This window comes from Plectropomus leopardus, chromosome 21 (genome assembly GCF_026936395.1).
Source record: "Plectropomus leopardus strain MGB_pleo_1.0 chromosome 21, ASM2693639v1, whole genome shotgun sequence".
Lineage (NCBI taxonomy): Eukaryota > Metazoa > Chordata > Actinopteri > Perciformes > Serranidae > Plectropomus > Plectropomus leopardus.
Genome location: NC_142196.1, coordinates 8409764 through 8432084, shown reverse-complemented (window position 1 = coordinate 8432084; position 22321 = coordinate 8409764). Strand labels below are relative to the sequence as shown.

Sequence of the window (22321 nt, the reverse complement as noted above, 5' to 3'; positions counted from 1 at the left end):
GCTGAAAACACCTCAAAACAGCATAAAATAGCGTGCAGAGACACGCCATAGCATAGAATGGTGCAAAACAGCCAAAAACACCATAATAATGCATGTTGAAAAATGACCAAAAGGCAAGGCTATAGTATGGAAAAATTTCAAAAATGACATGTCCTAAAAACAGCTGAAAACACCTCAAAACAGCATAAAATAGCGTGCAGAGACACGCCATAGCATAGAATGGTGCAAAAACAGCCAAAACACCATAATAATGCATGTTGAAAAATGACCAAAAAGGCAAGGCTATAGTATGGAAAAAATTTCAAAAATGACATGTCCTAAAAACAGCTGAAAACACCTCAAAACAGCATAAAATAGCGTGCAGAGACACGCCATAGCATAGAATGGTGCAAAACAGCCAAAACACCATAATAATGCATGTTGAAAAAATGACCAAAAAGGCAAGGCTATAGTATGGAAAAAATTTTTAAGATGACATGTCCTAAAAACAGATGAAAACACCTCAAAACAGCATAAAATACCGTGCAGAGACACGCCATAGCATAGAATGGTGCAAAAACAGCCAAAAACACCATAATAATGCATGTTGAAAAAATGACCAAAAAGGCAAGGCTATAGTATGGAAAAATGTCAAAAATGACATGTCCTAAAAACAGCTGAAAACACCTCAAAACAGCATAAAATACGTGCAGAGACACGCCATAGCATAGAATGGTGCAAAACAGCCCAAAAACACCATAATAATGCATGTTGAAAAAATGACCAAAAAGGCAAGGCTATAGTATGGAAAAAATTTCAAAAATGACATGTCCAAAAAACAGCTGAAAACACCTCAAAACAGCATAAAATAGCGTGCCAAGGCACGGCACAGCATTAAATGTTGGAAAACAGCCAAAACACCATAATAATACATGGTGAAAAAATGACGAAAAAGGTAAGGCTATAGTATGGAAAAAATTTTTAAAATGACATGTCCTAAAAACAGCTCAAAACACCTCAAAACAGCATAAAATAGCGTGCAGAGACACGCCATAGCATAGAATGGTGCAAAAACAGCCCAAAACACCATAATAATGCATGTTGAAAAAATGACCAAAAAGGCAAGGCTATAGTATGGAAAAATGTCAAAATATGACACGTCCTAAAAAACAGCTCAAAACACCTCAAAACAGCATAAAATAGCGTGCAGAGACACGCCATAGCATAGAATGGTGCAAAAACAGCCAAAAACACCATAATAATGCATGTTGAAAAAATGACCAAAAAGGCAAGGCTATAGTATGGAAAAATTTCAAAAAATGACATGTCCTAAAAACAGCTGAAAACACCTCAAAACAGCATGAAATACCGTGCAGAGACACGCCATAGCATAGAATGGTGCAAAAACAGCCAAAACACCATAATAATGCATGTTGAAAAATGACCAAAAAGGCAAGGCTATAGTATGGAAAAATTTCAAAAATGACATGTCCTAAAAACAGCTGAAAACACCTCAAAACAGCATAAAATAGCGTGCAGAGACACGCCATAGCATAGAATGGTGCAAAACAGCCAAAACACCATAATAATGCATGTTGAAAAAATGACCAAAAGGCAAGGCTATAGTATGGAAAAATTTCAAAAAATGACATGTCCTAAAAACAGCTGAAAACACCTCAAAACAGCATAAAATAGCGTGCAGAGACACGCCATAGCATAGAATGGTGCAAAAACAGCCAAAAACACCATAATAATGCATGTTGAAAAAATGACCAAAAAGGCAAGGCTATAGTATGGAAAAATTTCAAAAAATGACATGTCCTAAAAACAGCTGAAAACACCTCAAAACAGCATAAAATAGCGTGCAGAGACACGCCATAGCATAGAATGGTGCAAAAACAGCCAAAAACACCATAATAATGCATGTTGAAAAAATGACCAAAAAGGCAAGGCTATAGTATGGAAAAAATTTCAAAAAATGACATGTCCTAAAAACAGCTGAAAACACCTCAAAACAGCATAAAATAGCGTGCAGAGACACGCCATAGCATAGAATGGTGCAAAAACAGCCAAAACACCATAATAATGCATGTTGAAAAATGACCAAAAAGGCAAGGCTATAGTATGGAAAAATTTCAAAAAATGACATGTCCTAAAAACAGCTGAAAACACCTCAAAACAGCATAAAATAGCGTGCAGAGACACGCCATAGCATAGAATGGTGCAAAACAGCCAAAACACAATAATAATGCATGTTGAAAAAATGACCAAAAAGGCAAGGCTATAGTATGGAAAAATTTCAAAAAATGACATGTCCTAAAAACAGCTGAAAACACCTCAAAACAGCATGAAATACCGTGCAGAGACACGCCATAGCATAGAATGGTGCAAAAACAGCCAAAAACACCATAATAATGCATGTTGAAAAAATGACCAAAAAGGCAAGGCTATAGTATGGAAAAAATTTCAAAAAATGACATGTCCTAAAAACAGCTGAAAACACCTCAAAACAGCATAAAATAGCGTGCAGAGACACGCCATAGCATAGAATGGTGCAAAAACAGCCAAAAACACCATAATAATGCATGTTGAAAAAATGACCAAAAAGGCAAGGCTATAGTATGGAAAAAATTTCAAAAAATGACATGTCCTAAAAACAGCTGAAAACACCTCAAAACAGCATAAAATAGCGTGCAGAGACACGCCATAGCATAGAATGGTGCAAAAAAACCAAAAACACCATAATAATGCATGTTGAAAAGATGACCAAAAAGGAAAGGCTATAGTATGGAAAAAATTTCAAAAATGACATGTCCTAAAACAGCTGAAAACACCTCAAAAGAGCATGAAATACCGTGCAGAGACACGCCATAGCATAGAATGGTGCAAAAACAGCCAAATTCACCATAATAATGCATGTTGAAAAAATGACCAAAAAGGCAAGGCTATAGTATGGAAAAAATTTCAAAATATGACATGTCCTAAAAACAGCTGAAAACACCTCAAAACAGCATAAAATAGCGTGCAGAGACACGCCATAGCATAGAATGGTGCAAAAACAGCCAAATTCACCATAATAATGCATGTTGAAAAAATGACCAAAAAGGCAAGGCTATAGTATGGAAAAAATTTCAAAAAATGACATGTCCTAAAAACAGCTGAAAACACCTCAAAACAGCATAAAATAGCGTGCAGAGACACGCCATAGCATAGAATGGTGCAAAAACAGCCCAAAACACCATAATAATGCATGTTGAAAAAATGACCAAAAAGGCAAGGCTATAGTATGGAAAAAATTTCAAAAAATGACATGTCCTAAAAACAGCTGAAAACACCTCAAAACAGCATAAAATAGCGTGCAGAGACACGCCATAGCATAGAATGGTGCAAAAACAGCCCAAAACACCATAATAATGCATGTTGAAAAATGACCAAAAGGCAAGGCTATAGTATGGAAAAATTTCAAAAATTACATGTCCTAAAAACAGCTGAAAACACCTCAAAACAGCATAAAATAGCGTGCAGAGACACGCCATAGCATAGAATGGTGCAAAAACAGCCAAAAACACCATAATAATGCATGTTGAAAAAATGACCAAAAAGGCAAGGCTATAGTATGGAAAATTTTTTTAAAAATGACATGTCCTAAAAACAGCTGAAAACACCTCAAAACAGCATAAAATAGCGTGCAGAGACACGCCATAGCATAGAATGGTGCAAAAACAGCCAGAAACACCATAATAATGCATGTTGAAAAAATGACCAAAAAGGCAAGGCTATAGTATGGAAAAAATTTCAAAAAATGACATGTCCTAAAAACAGCTGAAAACACCTCAAAACAGCATGAAATACCGTGCAGAGACACGCCATAGCATAGAATGGTGCAAAAACAGCCAAATTCACCATAATAATGCATGTTGAAAAAATGACCGAAAAGGCAAGGCTATAGTATGGAAAAAATTTCAAAAAATGACATGTCCTAAAAACAGCTCAAAACACCTCAAAACAACATAAAATAGCGTGCAGAGACACGCCATAGCATAGAATTGTGCAAAACAGCCAAATTCACCATAATAATGCATGTTGAAAAAATGACCAAAAAGGCAAGGCTATAGTATGGAAAAATTTTCAAAAATGACATCTCATAAAAACAGCTCAAAACACCTCAAAACAGCATAAAATACCGTGCAGAGACACGCCATAGCATAGAATGGTGCAAAAACAGCCAAAAACACCATAATAATGCATGTTGAAAAAATGACCAAAAAGGCAAGGCTATAGTATGGAAAAAATTTCAAAATATGACATGTCCTAAAAACAGCTGAAAACACCTCAAAATAGCATAAAATAGCGTGCAGAGACAGGCCATATCATAGAATGGTGCAAAAACAGCCCAAAACACCATAATAATGCATGTTGAAAAAATGACCAAAAAGGCAAGGCTATAGCATGGAAAAAACTTTAAATATGACGTCCTAAAAACAGCTCAAAACACCTCAAAACAGCATAAAATAGCGTGCAGAGACACGCCATAGCATAGAATTGTGCAAAAACAGCCAAATTCACCATAATAATGCATGTTGAAAAATGACCAAAAAGGCAAGGCTATAGTATGGAAAAAATTTCAAAATATGACATGTCCTAAAAACAGCTCAAAACACCTAAAACAGCATAAAATATCGTGCAGAGACACGCCATAGCATAGAATGGTGCAAAAACCGCCAAATTCACCATAATAATGCATGTTGAAAAATGACCAAAAAGGCAAGGCTATAGTATGGAAAAAATTTCAAAAAATGACATGTCCTAAAAACAGCTCAAAACACCTCAAAACAGCATAAAATAGCGTGCAGAGACATGCCATAGCATAGAATGGTGCAAAAACAGCCAAATTCACCATAATAATGCATGTTGAAAAAATGACCGAAAAGGCAAGGCTATAGTATGGAAAAAATTTCAAAATATGACATGTCCTAAAAAAAGCTCAAAACACCTTAAAAAAGCTAAAATAATGTGCAGTGAAACGCCATAGCATAGAATGGTGCAAAAACAGCCAAAAACACCATAATAATGCATGTTGAAAAAATTACCAAAAAGGCAAGGCTATAGTATGGGAAAAATTTCAAAAAACTACATGTCCTAAAAACAACTGAAAACACCTCCAAACAGCATAAAGTAGCGTGCAGAGACACGCCATAGCATAGAATGGTGCAAAAACAGCCAAATTCACCATAATAATGCATGTTGAAAAAATGACCAAAAAGGCAAGGCTATAGTATGGCAAAAATTTCAAAAAATGACATGTCCTAAAAACAGCTCAAAACACCTCAAAACAGCATAAAATAGTGTGCAGAGACACGCCATAGCATAGAATGGTGCAAAAACAGCCAAAAACATCATAATAATGCATGTTGAAAAAATGACCAAAAAGGCAAGGCTATAGTATGGAAAAAATTTCAAGAAATGACTTGTCCTAAAAACAGCTGAAAACACCTCAAAACAACATAAAATACCGTGCAGAGACACGCCATAGCATAGAATGGTGCAAAAACAGCCCAAAACACCATAATAATGCATGCTGAAAAAATGGCCGAAAAGGCTTGCCTATAGTATGGTCAAGTCAACTCAAGTCAGGTTTATTTATAGAGCCCATTATCACAAAACATGGTTTGCCTCAGAGGGCTTTACAGTGTACGACATCCCTCTGCCCTTAGACCCTCACATCACCCAAAGAAAAACTCCCGAAAAAGAACCCCTGTAACGGGGGAAAAAAAAAAGAAAGAAACCTCAGGAAGAGTGGTAGAGGATAATGAGGGATCCCTCTTCCAGGACGGACAGATGAGCAATAGATGTCGTAAATATCAAATGAAATACAATCATGGCAAAAAAGGAAAGAGAAAGAGAGAGGGGGAGAGAGGGGGAGAGAGGGGAAGAGAGGCACAGCAATAATAGAAACAGATGCATGTCATATTACAATAATGGAAGGTGTGAAATTAGTAATTGCACTCTATGATGATGTTGAGGGAGATGATAACAGTCTTATGCATATGTTGAAAGGGAGGTGTCCAAAGGCAAGATCACAGCATCAGCGCAACCAGGACCAAATGGAAAAAATTTCAAAATGTAACATGTCCCAAAAACAACTGAAAACGCATCAGAACAGCATAAAATAGTGTGCAGAGACACGCCATAGCATAGACTGGTGCAAAAACAGCCAAAAACACCATAATGATGCATGTTGAAAAAATGACCAAAAAGGCAAGGCTATAGTATGCACAAAATGTTAAAATGTGACATGTCCCAAAAACAACTGAAAACACCTCAAAACAGCATAAATAGCGTGCCAAGACATGCCATAGCACAGATTGGTTCAAAAAAAGCCAAAAAGACAATAATAATGCATGTTGAAAAAATGACCAAAAAGGCAAGGCTATAGTATGGACAAAATTTTCAAAATATGACATGTCCCAAAATCAGCTAAAAACACTGCAAAAAAATATTTAAAATAGTGTGCTAAGAAAAGCCATATCATTAATTTTTGCATAATCAGCCAAAAACACCATAATAATACATGTTGAATAAATGACCGAAAATGCAGTACTATATATAGTATGGCCATAAATTTAAAAATATGACATGTCCAAAAAACAGTTGAAAACCACATAAAACAGCATAAAATAGCATGCGGAGACATGCCATAGCATATGATTTTTTAAAAAACGGCCAAGAACACCATTAAATTGTATGTTGAAAAAATGTCATAAAAAAGATATACTATCGTACGGTGAAAACTTTCAAATATGACATATCCAAAATACAGTTGAAAACAAACTGAGACCACATAAGATAGCATACTGTGACATGCCATAACATAGGATGTTGAAAAGACAGCAAAAAACACATTAAAATTACATGTGTAAAAAATGACCGAAATTGCAATACTATAGTATGGCCAAATATGTCATGATTGACATGTCCAAAAAAAAACTAATAAATCACATAAAACCATAAAAGGTAGCATGCTGAGACATGCCACAGCATAGGATATTGCACACAAAAAGCACACACGGTGATCTGTTGTTCCTCTTTTATTTGGATGTCTGTCGTGTCATGACTCTCTCCACTCTCCATCTCTTCTCATTGGCTGGCCTTGGGGTGGTAGTTTCAAGTAGAAACTTCCTCCTCCTGGTTGGGGTGGCATGTTCAAGTAGAAACTTTCTCCTCCTGCTGTGGAATTTCCACCCCTCTGCATGTGGTTTCCTGTCAATGGCTGCTCAAACGGCTGCTGCTGCTGATTCATGAATGTATTAAAAATGCTCATTAGGCAGGGTGTGGCCCCTGGCATGTTCATGAAGGGGTTCATCTCCCTCTTTGGGAGTGAGCTGCTTGGGTTAGGATCTGGGTGCAAGTCTCATTCTTGGCTGGTCAAAAACATCATGTAACAGTATGTCGACACATTGTCATTAAAAGAAATAGGATAGTATGTAAACCAGAACTCATCAAAAACATGCAAACACAATATGTTGTCCGAAAAAACTTTTTTTTCTTTTTTTTGCTCACCGTAATATCCTATGACATTTTTTATGATTTTTAATCAATATGCATTATGATGGGTTTTTTTCATGATTTTTTGTTGTTATTTTATACCAAGATGTTACATAATAATCCTTGGTTGACAAATTGTTTTTTATTATTTTTAGTAGACATACTATTCTGTGATATTTTTGATGATTTTCAAATGACATACTATGTGTCTTTGATTATATTTCGGAGGACATACCATTCTATGACGTTTTGGATGATCTTCAGATGACATACTAAACTTTACATTTATATACCTTTCTATATATTTTGTGATTGGCCAACAGAAGTCCCGATAAATGTGGGATCGATTAGAATTCAATATAAAGCTTTGTGGCCTTTAACAATTTTTGCCTGCATAGCATGAGTTTGGAATGACTTTGAACATAAAGGCTTTTAACAAAAGAAACACTAGTGACTTCACTGAAAAAAACTTTACTTCTTGTCTGTATTTCATTCAGGTGGAGCCCTACTCAACAATTGGAGACATCAAGAGTCTCTTTCACAAATCACGTGAGTGTTTTAATAAATGCATAGTATGAGCTTGAATTTGTTTATTGGTGGCCTTAATGTTTTATTTTGATTCCTGAAAGTAAAAAAAATATATGTCTTGTATAGTTTTCTGGTGCATTCATTTAAAACCTCCATGATTTGTAAATGTAGCTCATTGTTCAACATATTGTCATTTTAAACTGATATTATATTGTTGTATTTATTTATTTTTTATTTTTTTCTTGTATATTTTATTGCACGTTTCCTGTTAACTACAATTTGCATTCATACAGTTCTTAGTTAAAAATGATGATAGGAAAACTTGCTGTTATTGATTGATTTTACAGTATATCATAACACTGCACTTCACCAGAAAGATGTCCTGTTAAAACCAAGTTCTTGTTTACTCCTATAAAGCCCCCCTGTGGTTCTGTCATCAGTGTGTGTCTGGTCAGAAATGTTACCAAATGTTTGCCAGGCCTGGGGCCATCAGGATCCATCAGAGCAGCAGACCTCAGCGTTATTCCATTGTGATCAATTATTATTGGGCCTGAGGCCAAAGTTTGTGTGTGCAACGTCAGCTCTGTCAACTGTGTGTGTGTGCATGTGTGTGTGCATGTGCTTGTTTGTGTGTGTGTGTGTGTGTGTGTGTGTGTGTGTGTGTGTGTGTTTGTTTGATCTGCTCAGACCCTCACTGGTATCCAGCAAGACAGGCCCTGAAGCTTGATCCCAGTAAGTAACCGTATTGTGATCATTTACTGTGTGTGTATCTATTAGTGTCTCATACACAACATTAAAGCTGTATTGGGCAATGTAGCCTAAAATTGCAATGGATGGTAGCTATTTTCTGTTTAAAATTGACATTATCACCCGCAAAAACTGTATGGCAGTGTGTGAAAATATTGGAAAACATGTGCCATTGCAAATGAAATGCATCCTATTTAATCTCAGGAAAAAATGTTTTCATAAGTAAATATTGGAAAAACAAAACCTAGATGTGATCAATAGGTGAAGTGAATGGAAAAAATGGGAGAATTTGAAGTGTAATTACTGCTATTACACAGTGTAACCCAGATTGTTCAGAACACTCAACCCAGAACATTTGCAATGACCGTCACTTAAAACAGGGCCCAAGTCTTTATAGAGCAGCCATCACCATGGAAACTTAAGTCTGTACTTCTTTTAATATCGCTATAAAAGGTAGACTTCTTGATGTGCATCCTTGTTCCATTCATTTAAGCCTAAATTAAAATAGTAAAATGGGCAACTACAGTACCTAAAGTACAAAAAGACCTACCAGAAGGTATGTTGCAGAGCTTTGAATAGACTACAGGATTATTTTGTTACTAAAAAGCACAGAGTGGAGACTTTGGTAAAAAGCTATCTGGGCCAGTTCCTCCTAATGATATTCTAAAAATGCCATCCAATTAGTGCAACATATCTGTGGCTGTGCCCCCAAGAGCTTCCAGGTAGGGAGAACGTGTGCTGGAAAACTGATCAGACTCATTAAAAACATTCTGAAACCTCACTTAAAGTCACAATGCTTTGCACTCAACTGCTTACATTTCCATAATCATAACAAATTTCAGTATGACTGTTAATGCAAATTCTTTCTGGTCATTTCTCAAATCTAAAAGAAGCTTAATAAGCAGCAATGTTTTTCACAGGATAGTAGAGCTATTGATGGAACAATTAAATATGTATGGAGGCCCTGAGAGGCAAGGTGAAAAAAAATGTGAGCAATGTTGGCAAAAGTTTATCTAAGAGATACAGGATGTTATCTCCTACATAGGAGGTAAAAAAAAAAAAATTCTTCCCCTTCAGGGCTTCCGAATTATTTATGGTACCATTTCAAATGAAGTTACAAAAGCCCTAAGAGGCAAGGTGAAAAAAGAAAATGCAGGCAATGTTAGCCAAAACCTCTCTCCTATGAAGGAGGGAAAATTGGACTGTGGATTGACTGTTTTACTTCTTCTTTTTCAGAGGAAAAATCACTCAGAGATGACGAAGTCTTACAGAGTCTACCTGTTGGGACCACTGCCACCATGTACTTCAGAGATCTTGGTCCACAGTTAGGTTGGACCATGGTAGGAGGAGCGCACTAAGTGATAACATATTTGCCAATACTGTAATATCCCATTCTTATTTTGTCACAAATGACCAGGAATTTAAACAAAAGATTTCAAATTGGTTCAAAATATCTCTGTTTTGTTCTGTTTTTGTCTAACCCATCTACTTTAACTTATTACTAAGACACACAAATTCTGTTTTGTTTATTTGCATTTCAGCTTTGTGGTATTGTTTGTAACACGTCTCAAGGAAAGGGAAAAAACAATTTGTGTGCACAAGTTTCTTACTTGAGAGAACAAATTATTAAATTGAGAGCAGGAATTTGCTGAGGTAGTATGAGGTGTTAACTTTCTCTCTTCTTTTGTTCTAGGTGTTTCTGGCAGAGTGTATTGGGCCCCTTCTCACCTACCTCCTCTTCTATTTTCGAGTGCCATACATTTACTCACACAAATATGCCTTCACCTCCAGTCCGCATCCTGTTGTCGCGTAAGTGGGAAAAAGGAACTTCAGCTATAGCACAGGTTGCACAAGGCAGTGGGCTTTAACCTGCAGACATGAGGCAAATTCACAGACATAAGTTTGATTTATTTTCCAAAAAATAGCCAACATTAAAAAAAATCCATATTTTTAAAAAAAAAACTATAAATGCATATTCACTCACCTTTAAAGACTTAGATAACAAGATTGAAGAAGAAGAGATGGCACTTCTTTTCTAACCCTCAGATGGGGAAACAGGCATATGATCCAAAAGTGGATAAATTATTTATATTTATTGAGTCTGTCATGTTCTTTTTTTTCCGATAAACATTTTGTTAAATTTTTAAAGGCCAAAATACATTCAATCAAAAAACAGCAATGGACACTAGCTGACTGACATAAGCAAATCACAACAAAACACAAGACAAGAACATGATCTGGTAAGGACTTATGACTGTAATTGATTGCAGTCTGGTTTTCTGTGTTTAAATTGTTATTTTATTGATTGCATTCTATATTCTATTGTATTTTGTATTTCTTTTATCCTATGTAAAGCACTTTGTGAGTCCTCTCTGTGAGACATGCTATATAAATAAAATTTCCTTCCTTCCTTACATACATACTTACATAAGGAAACCAGAAAATGAATGGACCTACATTTAAGAAAAAGGAAAAATAATAATAACAATAATAATAATAATAATAATAATAATAATAATAATAATAATAATAATAATAAGAGAGGCTGTGTTGAGATTAATCCAAGTTAGTACCATTATTGGAAGGCCTATGGCTGACTTTCCAATCATGAAAGGGGGCTAAGCCCTTACTCTGTCATTGGGGGCCATAGATATGTTGAAGAAATGTCTTCCATTTAAAATGCTAACCCTCCATCCTGCCAAGTAGGGAGAATGATATTTGTTCTTATGCTGATGCTAGATTATACCAGTTTGTAATTGATGGTGAGTGACCTGACTTCTACTGTTGAACAAGCAGTCTCCTTCCCATCATGTTCTTTTTTAAAATCTATTTACTAATTTCTTGCTTCTTTAAATAAGAAACTACATACGTTGTGGAGTAGAGGTCAGCCTCTGTCAAACTAAATCAGTATCTAAAAATAAACTGCATCATCTCATTTCAGAGAACCATCTAGAGTGACAAAACAGTTGTTTAATCTCTATGTAATACTGCTATGGCATGATAGTGTGAACAGTATTTTATTCATGTTTGTCATGGGGTTGGGTTTGTCAAACCCTCAGTCATTTTAACAATTCTTCTTGATATTGTAGCGTTGCATCTAGTTGCATAATGTTTTTTATTATTCTAGTGTGTTCTATTATTTACAGAATGTTGCACTTCTTTTGCTGAATCCCAAAAGTTTTGTTGCTGCAGCAACCCAATTTGTCACTCAGGGATCATCTAAATTTAATCTTTTCTCATCTCAGATTTTTTAGCTCCTGCAAAAATAACTTGTTCCGTTTGCATGTTACAACAAGAACATAAGAACCACAGTTTAATGTGCATAGGCCTACTTATTCTTCTGACCTCTGCTTCACCTTTCTGTCTCACAGACTAGCCTGTACGTGTCACACTTTCCACTATATGAAGAAATTGATAGAGACTATCTTTGTGCATCATTTCTCCCATGGGACCATGCCTCTCAGGACAATAGTCAGGGTGAGGACATGACTACCCTTGAAAAGAAGGAACTGTTAATGTGCTCACCTCCTTCACAATGTGTGGCCTCTTTTTCCCTGTCCCATGCCAGCTGTTTTGGTACTTATAGCCCACAGACAAATCCTGATACAGAATGCTGCTTATAATAGTCTCAGAGCACAGTGTACTGATGAGGAGAGGTAGTTCTTAGGTCTTCCACTTTGTGAGCTTTAGCAATTCAAAAATAGAAATTAAATAAAAGTAAATACATTTTATTTCTATAGACCTTAATGCAATTATATTTGGTTTTTTGTTGTTGTTTTTTAATTTTCATGCTTTTGTATTGTTTGTTTCCTCACTTAGAATTGTGCCTATTACTGGGGTTTCTCAGCTTGGTTGGCCTATTATATCAACCACCCTCTTTATACACCTCCATGTAAGTCAGCCTATTCACACACACACACACACACACACACACACACACACACACACACACACACACAAAGACACACACATACATACATACACACACACACACACACAAACACATATTTACCTCTATTTCCTGCAGTTTATCAACACCAGTCTTTCCCTCTTTGCAGCATATGGAGAACTACAAGTCAACTATGCACTGGTGATATTTGTGGTATGTATACTGGCGTTCATTTAGGGCCAATGTAGATTTTTGTACATGTATGTGTAGCAGTAAGATGTGAAATCCTTATTTCTTCTCCAGATATGTGAACTGGGCAACTTCTCCATTCACTTGGTTCTTAATAATCTCAGAGGAGAACGTGAGTTGTTGAGTTTTATTTTGCTTACTTCCAAGTTCTGAGGACATTGTCTGGTTCATCAAGTTAGGTTTTGTGTGTTGAAATAACATGAAATTTGATCTATGATATGGGTGTCTACAGCACATAATCAACATTTGGTAATATTGTTACATTAAATATATTTAAATGTTATTGAGAGTGTAATCCCTTTCTTTTTTTTTCTTGACTAAACCATTTCTGGATCCAAAGGCAGAAGGTTTCCTATGCCAACAAAGAACCCCTTCACATGGCTTTTCTTCTTTGTATCCTGTCCAAATTACACATATGAGGTAATAGAACCTTTAGTAATTCATCATGGCAATAATTATCACCCATGCTTGTGTATTTACCTCTGCCTGTGTATCTTACACATATTGTAGGTTGGAGCTTGGGTAAGCTTTTCCATCATGACCCAGTGCCTGCCAGGTATGTATAGTACAATATGTATTTTAGTCAAAAAAGTGTATGTACTAATACCCAAATGGTTTATATTCCAGTGGCATTGTACACATTACTGGGGTTCATTCAGATGACCATATGGGCCAAAGGGAAGCACAGAGCCTACAGCAGGGAGTTCAAGGACTACCCCAGCCTCCGGATGGCCATCATCCCCCTAATTCTCTAAGAACATGAACTATTGTAGCCTATAATGTGTGTGTATTCACTCCCCACAAGTGTTTTTCACTAAAACAAAGATGTCTGCTGTGGCTGAGGCCAGCACTATGCAAGTTTGTTTGTATATCACTGAAGTGAAATGAGAGCAATAATATTATGACGATATACTAGAGCATTAGAAATAGCTTTGGACATTTTAATCGTGTGTTAAGTTTCAACTATAGGTTTTAGTTTCATACTCGGAGTTTGATATGGCTCTTTGTGAAGTTAGCACAGACAGATACATCTTCATTGTATTCTCCCAGCATTGTAAATGGATGTTTTTTATATCCAGGACTTGACTTCAGGTTGGAAATGGCATGTAAGCATTTTCGCAGCACTTTTTCAAACCAGTGAGTAGTTCTTGCTGCAAATTCAGCTTGTTAGCCCACAGGTTGTGTCACCTCTTTTCAATGATGAATGCTTACAGCACCAGAAGTTTTCAGGTTAAGTGAAAGAAATAAAACATACTCAAGGTTATTATAAAGTGCCTGTGGAAGCAGACTAGAAGACTGGAATTAAAAATGTCATGGCATATATTTGAGAGTGCAAAATCACTTTTAAGCTCTCATGGGAAATGCTGATAAAGCAGACATTTAATTATACTAATATTAATCTCCTTCACCATATATCTCAGTGTTTTCTTCAGAGAAACGAAACTATATTGTAGAAGTGTAACTTAAGTATTCAAGGGTTTATCAGGTCCATACTGTCTAATCTCAGGTTTTATAAAAATTGTTTGAAAAAAATTTTTCTATAAATGTGAATGTGAGTAATCTCATGCAATCTCAGTGCAAAACAGATCAAATGGGATGTCTGGACATAAAAAGGTCCACATATTAAGGAAAAATGTAACTTTATTGGACATGATGGCCCTCTCACAAACATCATCTTTGTGACGTTGATTTCCTTTAATACCTACAACAGATTCTGGTGGAATTCAGACAGTTTACGAAAGTTGCTAAATATTATGATAAAGCGCAAAGATTGAAGACATTGGTGGCATAAAAAATATCAAGTTACTGAAATAAATTCCATAGCAGCAAGAGGATTTTGTAAAAATCAGCTGTATTGCACTAGCAGGGTTTTTTTAACCAAACATCTTGGTTAAGAATTGTGATGCTTCAATTAAAGCTGCATCAATAAAGTGCTAAGGCTATGCTTCTCTGAGTGCTTCTTTCACATATCTAAAGAAGGCAATTAAAAAGATTGTCTTGCTTGGCATCTGAAGCAAAAAATACACAGGACCTATGCTTTCTTCACATTCCCATTACAACCAGATATTGAACTTTTTTGACTTGTCATCAATCAAAGTCATGGTCCTTGTCGTAAATCTCAAGCTCTGTTTCATTTTGTTTGCAAGGCCTACAAGGTGAGCAAAACATGGAGCATAGAGCAGGCACAGAAATGCTCCACACTTTCCAAATCCAAAGCTCACTAACCCCGCTTACTGTAAAAGCAAAGTACTGCCACGTGTCAAATCATCAGTCAAACATGAGAAATGTCCATTTACAGACTGCGTTTAAAGGCCTAACACCACTCAATTGACCAACAAAGATGACCCCATTCCAAACAGTACTCAAAATGCTGAGAGAAGACTTCTCTTAAATTTAGAGGACACAACCTGTCCATCCTCTGTTTTTGGTATCCCAAAAGTGATCGTGCACCACTTACTTTTCTCGACCAGGCAAGGGAACGACTTTTATGATGACACTGTAGAAAATCCTCTTTAGACTGTTTCATTTGAAGAGAAGGTTCGAGTTCTGCTGACAAACATTCAGCCCTCCAAAACACACTCTTATCCGTATTCTTTGGACATGACATGAAAAAAAAAGTCCTCAAGTTGAAGTCACTGAGGTGAGTTCACTTCTCCAAAGATTTGAAGGGTGGGGCTTCAATATATCGCTGTGCCCCAGCGGCTTTTGGATGCAGCACAATGGTGTCATCCTCTCTTGACTGTTGCTTGGCAAAATTCACAAAAACCTACAGGGAATAGCAACACATAGAAACATTAGAAATATGCTGTGACCTTGAAAGAAATTATACTGAACGCAAGGCAGAAGACATGAGAGAATGAAATAACATGGCAAGATTTGTTTTAACTTTTTGGCACACATATAAAACATAATGAGGATTTCAAGTAAAATGGCAAATTAAAAAGCAAAGACTTGCATGACATGCTAATGTCAGCATGCTGTCATTACTAACATGCTGATACTCACAAGTACAATATTCACCAGTTTCATCAACTCGGTTTAGTGTGTTAGCATGGTAACATTTGCTAATTGCCACAAGGTTCAATTGAAGCTGATGATAATGTAATTAGTTTTTGTCATGAACTTAAGTATTGGACATGATTATGGCACCAGATGAAAAGTTATTGGATCACCAGAGTGATTACAGTTCATGTGGAACATCTACATCTCTAAATTTCTTGTTAATCCAACCAATACCTGCTTTGAAAACCAGAGTGGCTGACCAAGTGTCATATGTAGAGCCACACTGCTAGCACAGCGAAAAATAAAGAGTTAGAGAATTATTCACAGTTTAGCCATCTGATCCTTCTGAAAGATACCTAAAGAAGAAATGTACACAATTTCATAATTATCTTCGCCAAAGAGTTAATGTTTTCAGCTTGGTTTGTTTGTCCTTTTAGATTACAAAAAAACTTGCCCAATTTTTATGAAACTTGGTGGAAGGGTGTGGCATATGTCAAGGAAGAACCCATTTAATTTCAAAGCGGGTCAGAATCACAGGGTAGATTCACAAATTATTTTTTACTTTTGTTAACCTTGCAAAAATTGGGCCTTTGACCTTGATAGAATAACAGCCATACATAAAAAAAAACAGTAGATGGTTAACTTATATAACTTATATAGTAAAAAAATATGAACTGAATGTCAATTGGAGAAATACGAATAATCCATAGCATCATCTACATTCACAGATACCAGTAATTCTCTGGCGTGGCCTCTGCATGTAGTTGCTCAAACTTTTAAAAGAAATAAGTCATTATATTGTATATCGCAGTTGCACTTGCAGATTTACATGTCGTAGTTGACTGGACCATTGGCCTTGGTGGATGTCTGTGCCCTCTGACTGCCCTGCTAAGTTCTTTATGTTTTACAATGCTCATTTACCTGATCAAGAGTGGTCTGGGATACTGAATAGTCCTCTATGTTGAGCTTGTCTTTATTAGCCAGGACCATTTGAAAGATCCTAGCCAGGGAGGAGGAGGAGATCTTGTACTGCAGAGTGTTGTAGTGTTTCTCCCTCTGGATGCAGCCAGGGAAGGTGCTCTCCATGAATGCTTCAGCAGGGTTCAGGTCAGGGGCACAACCGGGCTTAGCTGCCCTGATCTTCATGGTCACCACGTAGCCATCACCAAATCTATTCACATTGATGTAAGGTAAAGCAAAATCAAAGGAAGGCACTTTCATAGCATGCTAATTGATTTTTGCATTTATTGTTGAGTGTTTTTTAAGATACATGTTAATATACTTTGGAAATTCTGACTTTGCTATATGACATAAAATGACTTACTTGTATTTGAGATGCTGAATGGTTCCCAAACACTTAAAGGATCCATTGACCATAATTGCTAAGCGGGTACACAGCGCCTCACACTCCTCCATACTGTAAAGACAGATAGATTAACTAAACTTGTGCTCATACATATAGTGCGCACATACACACACACACACAGAGTCAAACATCCAAACCCAAGAAAGTGTACCTGTGTGAGGTGAGGACCACGGCTCGTCTGTCCTGAATAACACTCATGATGGAGTTCCACAGGAAACGTCTGGAGAGAGGGTCCATACCTGTAGTGGGCTCATCCTATTGTACAGTGACAATGAAGAACACATTAACATACACACAGAAACATCTAGTTTCTCGTCTATCACCTCACCATGCTCATGAAACTGTGTTGTCCATACGAAATCTAAACCAAACACTGTCATTAGTGTTGGCCTCACCAGCAGCACCAGCGCAGGGCAGCCTATCATGGCGATGGCTGTGGAGAGTTTCCTCCTGTTGCCTCCGCTGTAGGTCCCAGCACTGTGGCCTGCATACTCAGACAGGCCCAACTTCTGGATGGCCCACTCTGCAACCTGAGCACATGGAGAATACTTTCAGTGCCCTTATGTTGCAATTCAGTCAAATAAAAAATGGGGGATTGCAGGGTAAAATGATACTATGTCGACTTTGTAGTTCTCAAATACTCAGGGTTTCTAACTGAACTTGTTTCATCCTTACAAGACAGTTACATGGTGATATGCTGATTGTTGGCATTTTCGTCTCTGTCCAAACATGTTTGCATTTGGTTAAAGAAGTAACAAGCTTTTAAAGAACTTGTATGTAATTATGTCCTCAGCTGTTCATCTACTGTGACATTACTGAAATTAGATTGCTGCTTTAAAGGTCTTATATTTGATATTCAGAGCATTAATATAGAACACTATTTGCTTGAGATATAGTGAGGTAATAGCATCCTGATCAGAAAATAAAATCATGCCACCTCTGTGTGTGTTGTAATCCAAGCTTCTCTGATCTTTGTTACGGTAGATGGTCCTGCAGCACGTGCATGTTAGTGTATGTGAGTCACTGTCTGAGTGTCCCACTAGTTAGCTGATTGCCACTCAGCACTGTGCCCATATGATGGTTACTGCTACACCTACACTCCAGTTTCCCGAATTATGGCATTGTTAGCGCTGTTTATTGAGTTAGTACTATTAGCTGCTAGCCACTGGCTCATGTTGAGAACCGTGTGTCGGAAATCTGTTCCCAAAATCATAGAATGTTGCATACAGTGATTACAGTGAAAGGATATGCCACTTCATTCTACTTGATATAAAGAATAAATCATGCTTTTTATTAGTTTTCTCTCTGCTATAATAGTGGTTAATAAATTGGGCTTGTGGGTTGTCTTAATTTTAGACACAAAGATTATATAAGATACACTCATCATATTTATCATTTTACATTGCTGCCAGGTTCTGTTTAAAATAAATTCCTGGCAAAGTCTGCATCTTACCCTGCTGATCTCTGACTCTGGAACTCCACGGAGGCGAGCGTAGAGGTGCAGGTGTTCTCTACCTGTCAGCAGCTCATCTATGGCATCAAACTGTGGGCAGTACCCCATGTTCTGGTGGACGTCCAGGATGTTGGTCAGAATGCTGAAGATTTAGGGGTACACAACAAGAATACTGTTTACAAGCCTCGAAACCTATATCAAATCACACAATATGTTAAGTCAATATATTACAGACCTGTGACCAGAGACTGAGGCCTCTCCTGAGGTGACGTCAATGTCTCCAGTCAACATCTTAAATGTTGTGGTCTTCCCTGCTCCATTCACACCCAGCAGACCAAAGCACTGCAGAGGATTAAGGGAAAAGACAGGATAGATGAAAATTAAGTGAGAAGAATGCTTCATCTGTGAAGTTAGCTGATTTGGTTTATCCACACAAACCTCTCCAGGTGATACTGCAACACAGATTCGGTCCACTGCAGGGATGATTGTTCCTGTGTACGTCTGACAAGGTAAAATGAGAGCAAAATCATCACAAAAAGTTAAGACATTTTGAATTTGAAATCTTTTTTGAACATCAATATTGGCATTTTATCCAAGGGAAAATGGTTCACCTTGGACAGGTCTCGTATGCGTAAAATGTCATTGTTTTTTTCACTTTTATAGAGTCGCTCTCTTTCCTCTGCCACATCTACATCTTCTTCCAAAATAGGAGGCTTTGGGCAATCTGATATCCTGCCAATGAAAACAATTAACGACTCATTAAATCAACTTCGAGTCAATTCATGCACCAGTCACATCGCATTCACAGTGTGTTATCTCGAAATTATATTACACACACTCTGTAATTTTCAAAGAGCAATTACTAAAGAACATCAGGCAAATTTGAGTTCTTTATTCATGCTCTACTTGACTCACCAGTGATCCAAGAAGAAGCGATACTGGAACAGAATGTTAAGGATGAAATAGACAAATCCCCCAACAGCCATGCAGAATAAATTCTTCCCAATAAAGTCCCAGTTATAGGGGTCTGGACTGTAGTCCTCACCTGACAAAATACATAAAAGTAACACACCTTTTAGTCACATTTTTCAAAAATAGCGGATGTAAAATCAGTGCTTGTAATTTTCTTGTAATATTCTCAAATTCAAAGATATATTCTTTACTACTACGGAATCTTTTTAAAATTTGATGATCATTTAGTGTGATCAGTTTGTTACAACTCTGCAGTTGGCTCAGGTCTTGTTGACAGCCCATATTAACCCATAAGTCATTAGTTACTATCCTCTAATTTGATCCTCAGGAGCTTTCACTAAAATAATGCCTCTACCTGTGTTGTACCTTATAGACAGTATAGAATAGAATTTTAAACTTACGGTAAATGCTAAGAAACAGTTTGCTTGGTTCTTTTTAAAATAACTAAGCTACATTTGTTATGTATGTCATGTAAAATACTGCACAAATGTCCCTTGACATACTACACTACATTTTTAAATGACTCAACACTGACTTTTGGTTTCGCACAAGACAGGAAATGCAATATTCTCATTGACATTTAAAGAGAACTGGATACAACACTGGCGGTGAGGCCCCGCTCATTCCTGTGAAATCGCTCCATGACATCTGAAGCCTAAAGAGTTAAACTGCTGCACATGAAATTATGCGGACGATCAGCACTGCTTCCACTTCTTCTGATTTCGTGCTGTGCTAACTTGAATGGGGATAAAATGTAAAAATCCTGGGGCTCTTCTAGCCTTGGATGTTATGTTATGGAACCGACCACCACAACCTGCCTCTGTATGCAGATTTTGTCGCTCTTTACACTACGTCAGCTGATTTTTTACTTTCTCCCTTCATATTGACTGCCACCACTGGAAGTTGCACTTAAACATAACATATATAAGGGTCATAATAAGCTACTTGTACAAATTATCTATTTTTCATTTTGGAGGACAGTCTCATCAGAGTGTGGCGATGTTGGCAAACAGTTGGAGACTTTTGCTTGCTGAACGGTGAGATATATGAGCATGCGTGTGTTATTACCGAAACGAGCGTATACATCAGTCACAGCCTGGTTCATGGCCATGTCTATGAGACCTCGACCCAGGCAGTAATGAGGGAAGATGAGCAGCACGGTCTTCAACAGCTGGTTGAACTTGTACAGAGCCTGGACAGACATCAAAATTAGGGTGATATGGAAGATGAAGGAAGGTGAGATTTACAGAGAGAAGCACTGTGGTCTTACTGTGGTGCCCTCGAAAAGGTCCAGGATGAAGGTGATGGCGCTGCTGTTGATGCCAATGAAGAGGTTGATACATGACAAAGAGACATAGGCTGTGCTGGGGACACTGAATATAAAGGACATCGGGTACATCATGGGTGTCACAGACCAGCTAGGAGAGAAAGAAAAAGAGAACAATTTAAAATCAGACACCGGTGATATGCATACATGATATGCAATAAATTCTGACAGTGGCAGGCACTCGACTGGGTGCGTCAGTAGTTAGCGTGATCTGAGAAGTAAACTCGACCCACAGGAATGTAACGAGAATGATGGTACAGACAGTAGCTCATGATACAGACAGTAGCTCACATTTAGTCTGGCATCTGAAAATTTATGCATGAGTCTAATGTGTGAAGAAAGTCAAAATCGATCTACATAGCTACAGAATTGATTGTGGGAACAGAAAGAAAAAGAGAAACAAAGTAATAAGTTTCGTCTTATTGTGTTGTTAAACAGTCAATTCAAGCACCAGGCTTTAAATTTAACTTTAATGGAGAGATAATTTGTTCATGGTTTTGTCAATATTTCACAAAAATACAGGCCCTGTGAAGCTCACAAAGAAAAAAGCTGTAGCTTACAGACATTTAATTATGTTGGATTTCTCCACAACAAATATGTGGAAATATAATACATTGGCAGTGTCAACTAAAAAGCAAGGCAATACTATTAGCATATTAATGTTTTTGATTTTGCCCCTCATTTACATCCTTTGTTGTTAGAAAAAGACTGAACAAATACAGTTAATACTTAAAAAAACACAAAAACCTACCCATAAAGCATAAGCAGGGAAATGAGTGGCTGAAGGTTGGTTGGTGAGGTGTAGCACTTCTTATCAAAAAAGATGAAAATTTCCACCACCATCGCTGCACTGATGGAGTAATTCAACTGTGGAAACAACAATAAAAACAATCAAATCGGCATTCCATAGATACTTATGTCCACAGGGCATTTTCATGAGTGAAGAAAACCTCTTCACTATTTTTGACATTTTCCTGGCATTGGTGCACATTTTATGAGGTAATAGGGTCACTGTACCATGTCCCAGAGGAAGTTGGCCATCCAGTAGACCAATGGGCTGACACCACTGACAAACTGCAGGTGTTTGGCCTGAGTGACCCTCTCCTGGATTAAATAGAGGATGAAGCTGGCTGGTACGAAGGACATGGCAAAGATGACACAGATAGCCACCACTGCATCCACTGAGGTGGTCAGGCTGGGGAAAAGAGAGAGGACATTTTAATAAATTCTTAAATTAGAATGACTGCCTTGCGGATGTATGCC

General features: G+C 37.2%; 2 protein-coding genes across 6 annotated transcripts in view; one reads left to right on the top strand and one right to left on the bottom strand.

The window, feature by feature from the left end:
* Positions 1–13869, top strand: part of tecrl2a (trans-2,3-enoyl-CoA reductase-like 2a) — a 53868-nt gene extending 39999 nt beyond the window's left edge. For all 4 annotated transcript variants that reach the window (XM_088071925.1, XM_088071927.1, XM_088071926.1 and 1 more), the window contains 11 exons: positions 8022–8073; positions 8740–8784; positions 10036–10139; positions 10493–10608; positions 12171–12276; positions 12619–12691; positions 12858–12901; positions 12992–13049; positions 13278–13357; positions 13448–13493; positions 13565–13869. In XM_088071925.1, the coding sequence (XP_087928051.1) occupies positions 10098–10139; positions 10493–10608; positions 12171–12276; positions 12619–12691; positions 12858–12901; positions 12992–13049; positions 13278–13357; positions 13448–13493; positions 13565–13692 (693 nt within the window). In that variant the 5' untranslated portion in view covers positions 8022–8073; positions 8740–8784; positions 10036–10097 and the 3' untranslated portion in view covers positions 13693–13869. The remainder of the gene's footprint in view (positions 1–8021; positions 8074–8739; positions 8785–10035; positions 10140–10492; positions 10609–12170; positions 12277–12618; positions 12692–12857; positions 12902–12991; positions 13050–13277; positions 13358–13447; positions 13494–13564) is intronic.
* Positions 13870–14560: 691 nt separating this feature from the next.
* abca4a (ATP binding cassette subfamily A member 4a) overlaps positions 14561–22321 on the bottom strand; it is a 41998-nt gene continuing 34237 nt past the window's right edge. For both annotated transcript variants that reach the window (XM_088071923.1, XM_042510201.2), the window contains 14 exons: positions 22076–22253; positions 21810–21925; positions 21002–21149; positions 20800–20923; positions 19675–19804; positions 19371–19491; positions 19198–19260; positions 18995–19101; positions 18760–18901; positions 17702–17836; positions 17458–17561; positions 17265–17357; positions 16862–17111; positions 14561–15704 (listed from right to left, as the gene is read on the bottom strand). In XM_088071923.1, coding sequence (XP_087928049.1) covers positions 15585–15704; positions 16862–17111; positions 17265–17357; positions 17458–17561; positions 17702–17836; positions 18760–18901; positions 18995–19101; positions 19198–19260; positions 19371–19491; positions 19675–19804; positions 20800–20923; positions 21002–21149; positions 21810–21925; positions 22076–22253 — 1831 coding nt within the window. In that variant the 3' untranslated portion in view covers positions 14561–15584. The remainder of the gene's footprint in view (positions 15705–16861; positions 17112–17264; positions 17358–17457; positions 17562–17701; positions 17837–18759; positions 18902–18994; positions 19102–19197; positions 19261–19370; positions 19492–19674; positions 19805–20799; positions 20924–21001; positions 21150–21809; positions 21926–22075; positions 22254–22321) is intronic.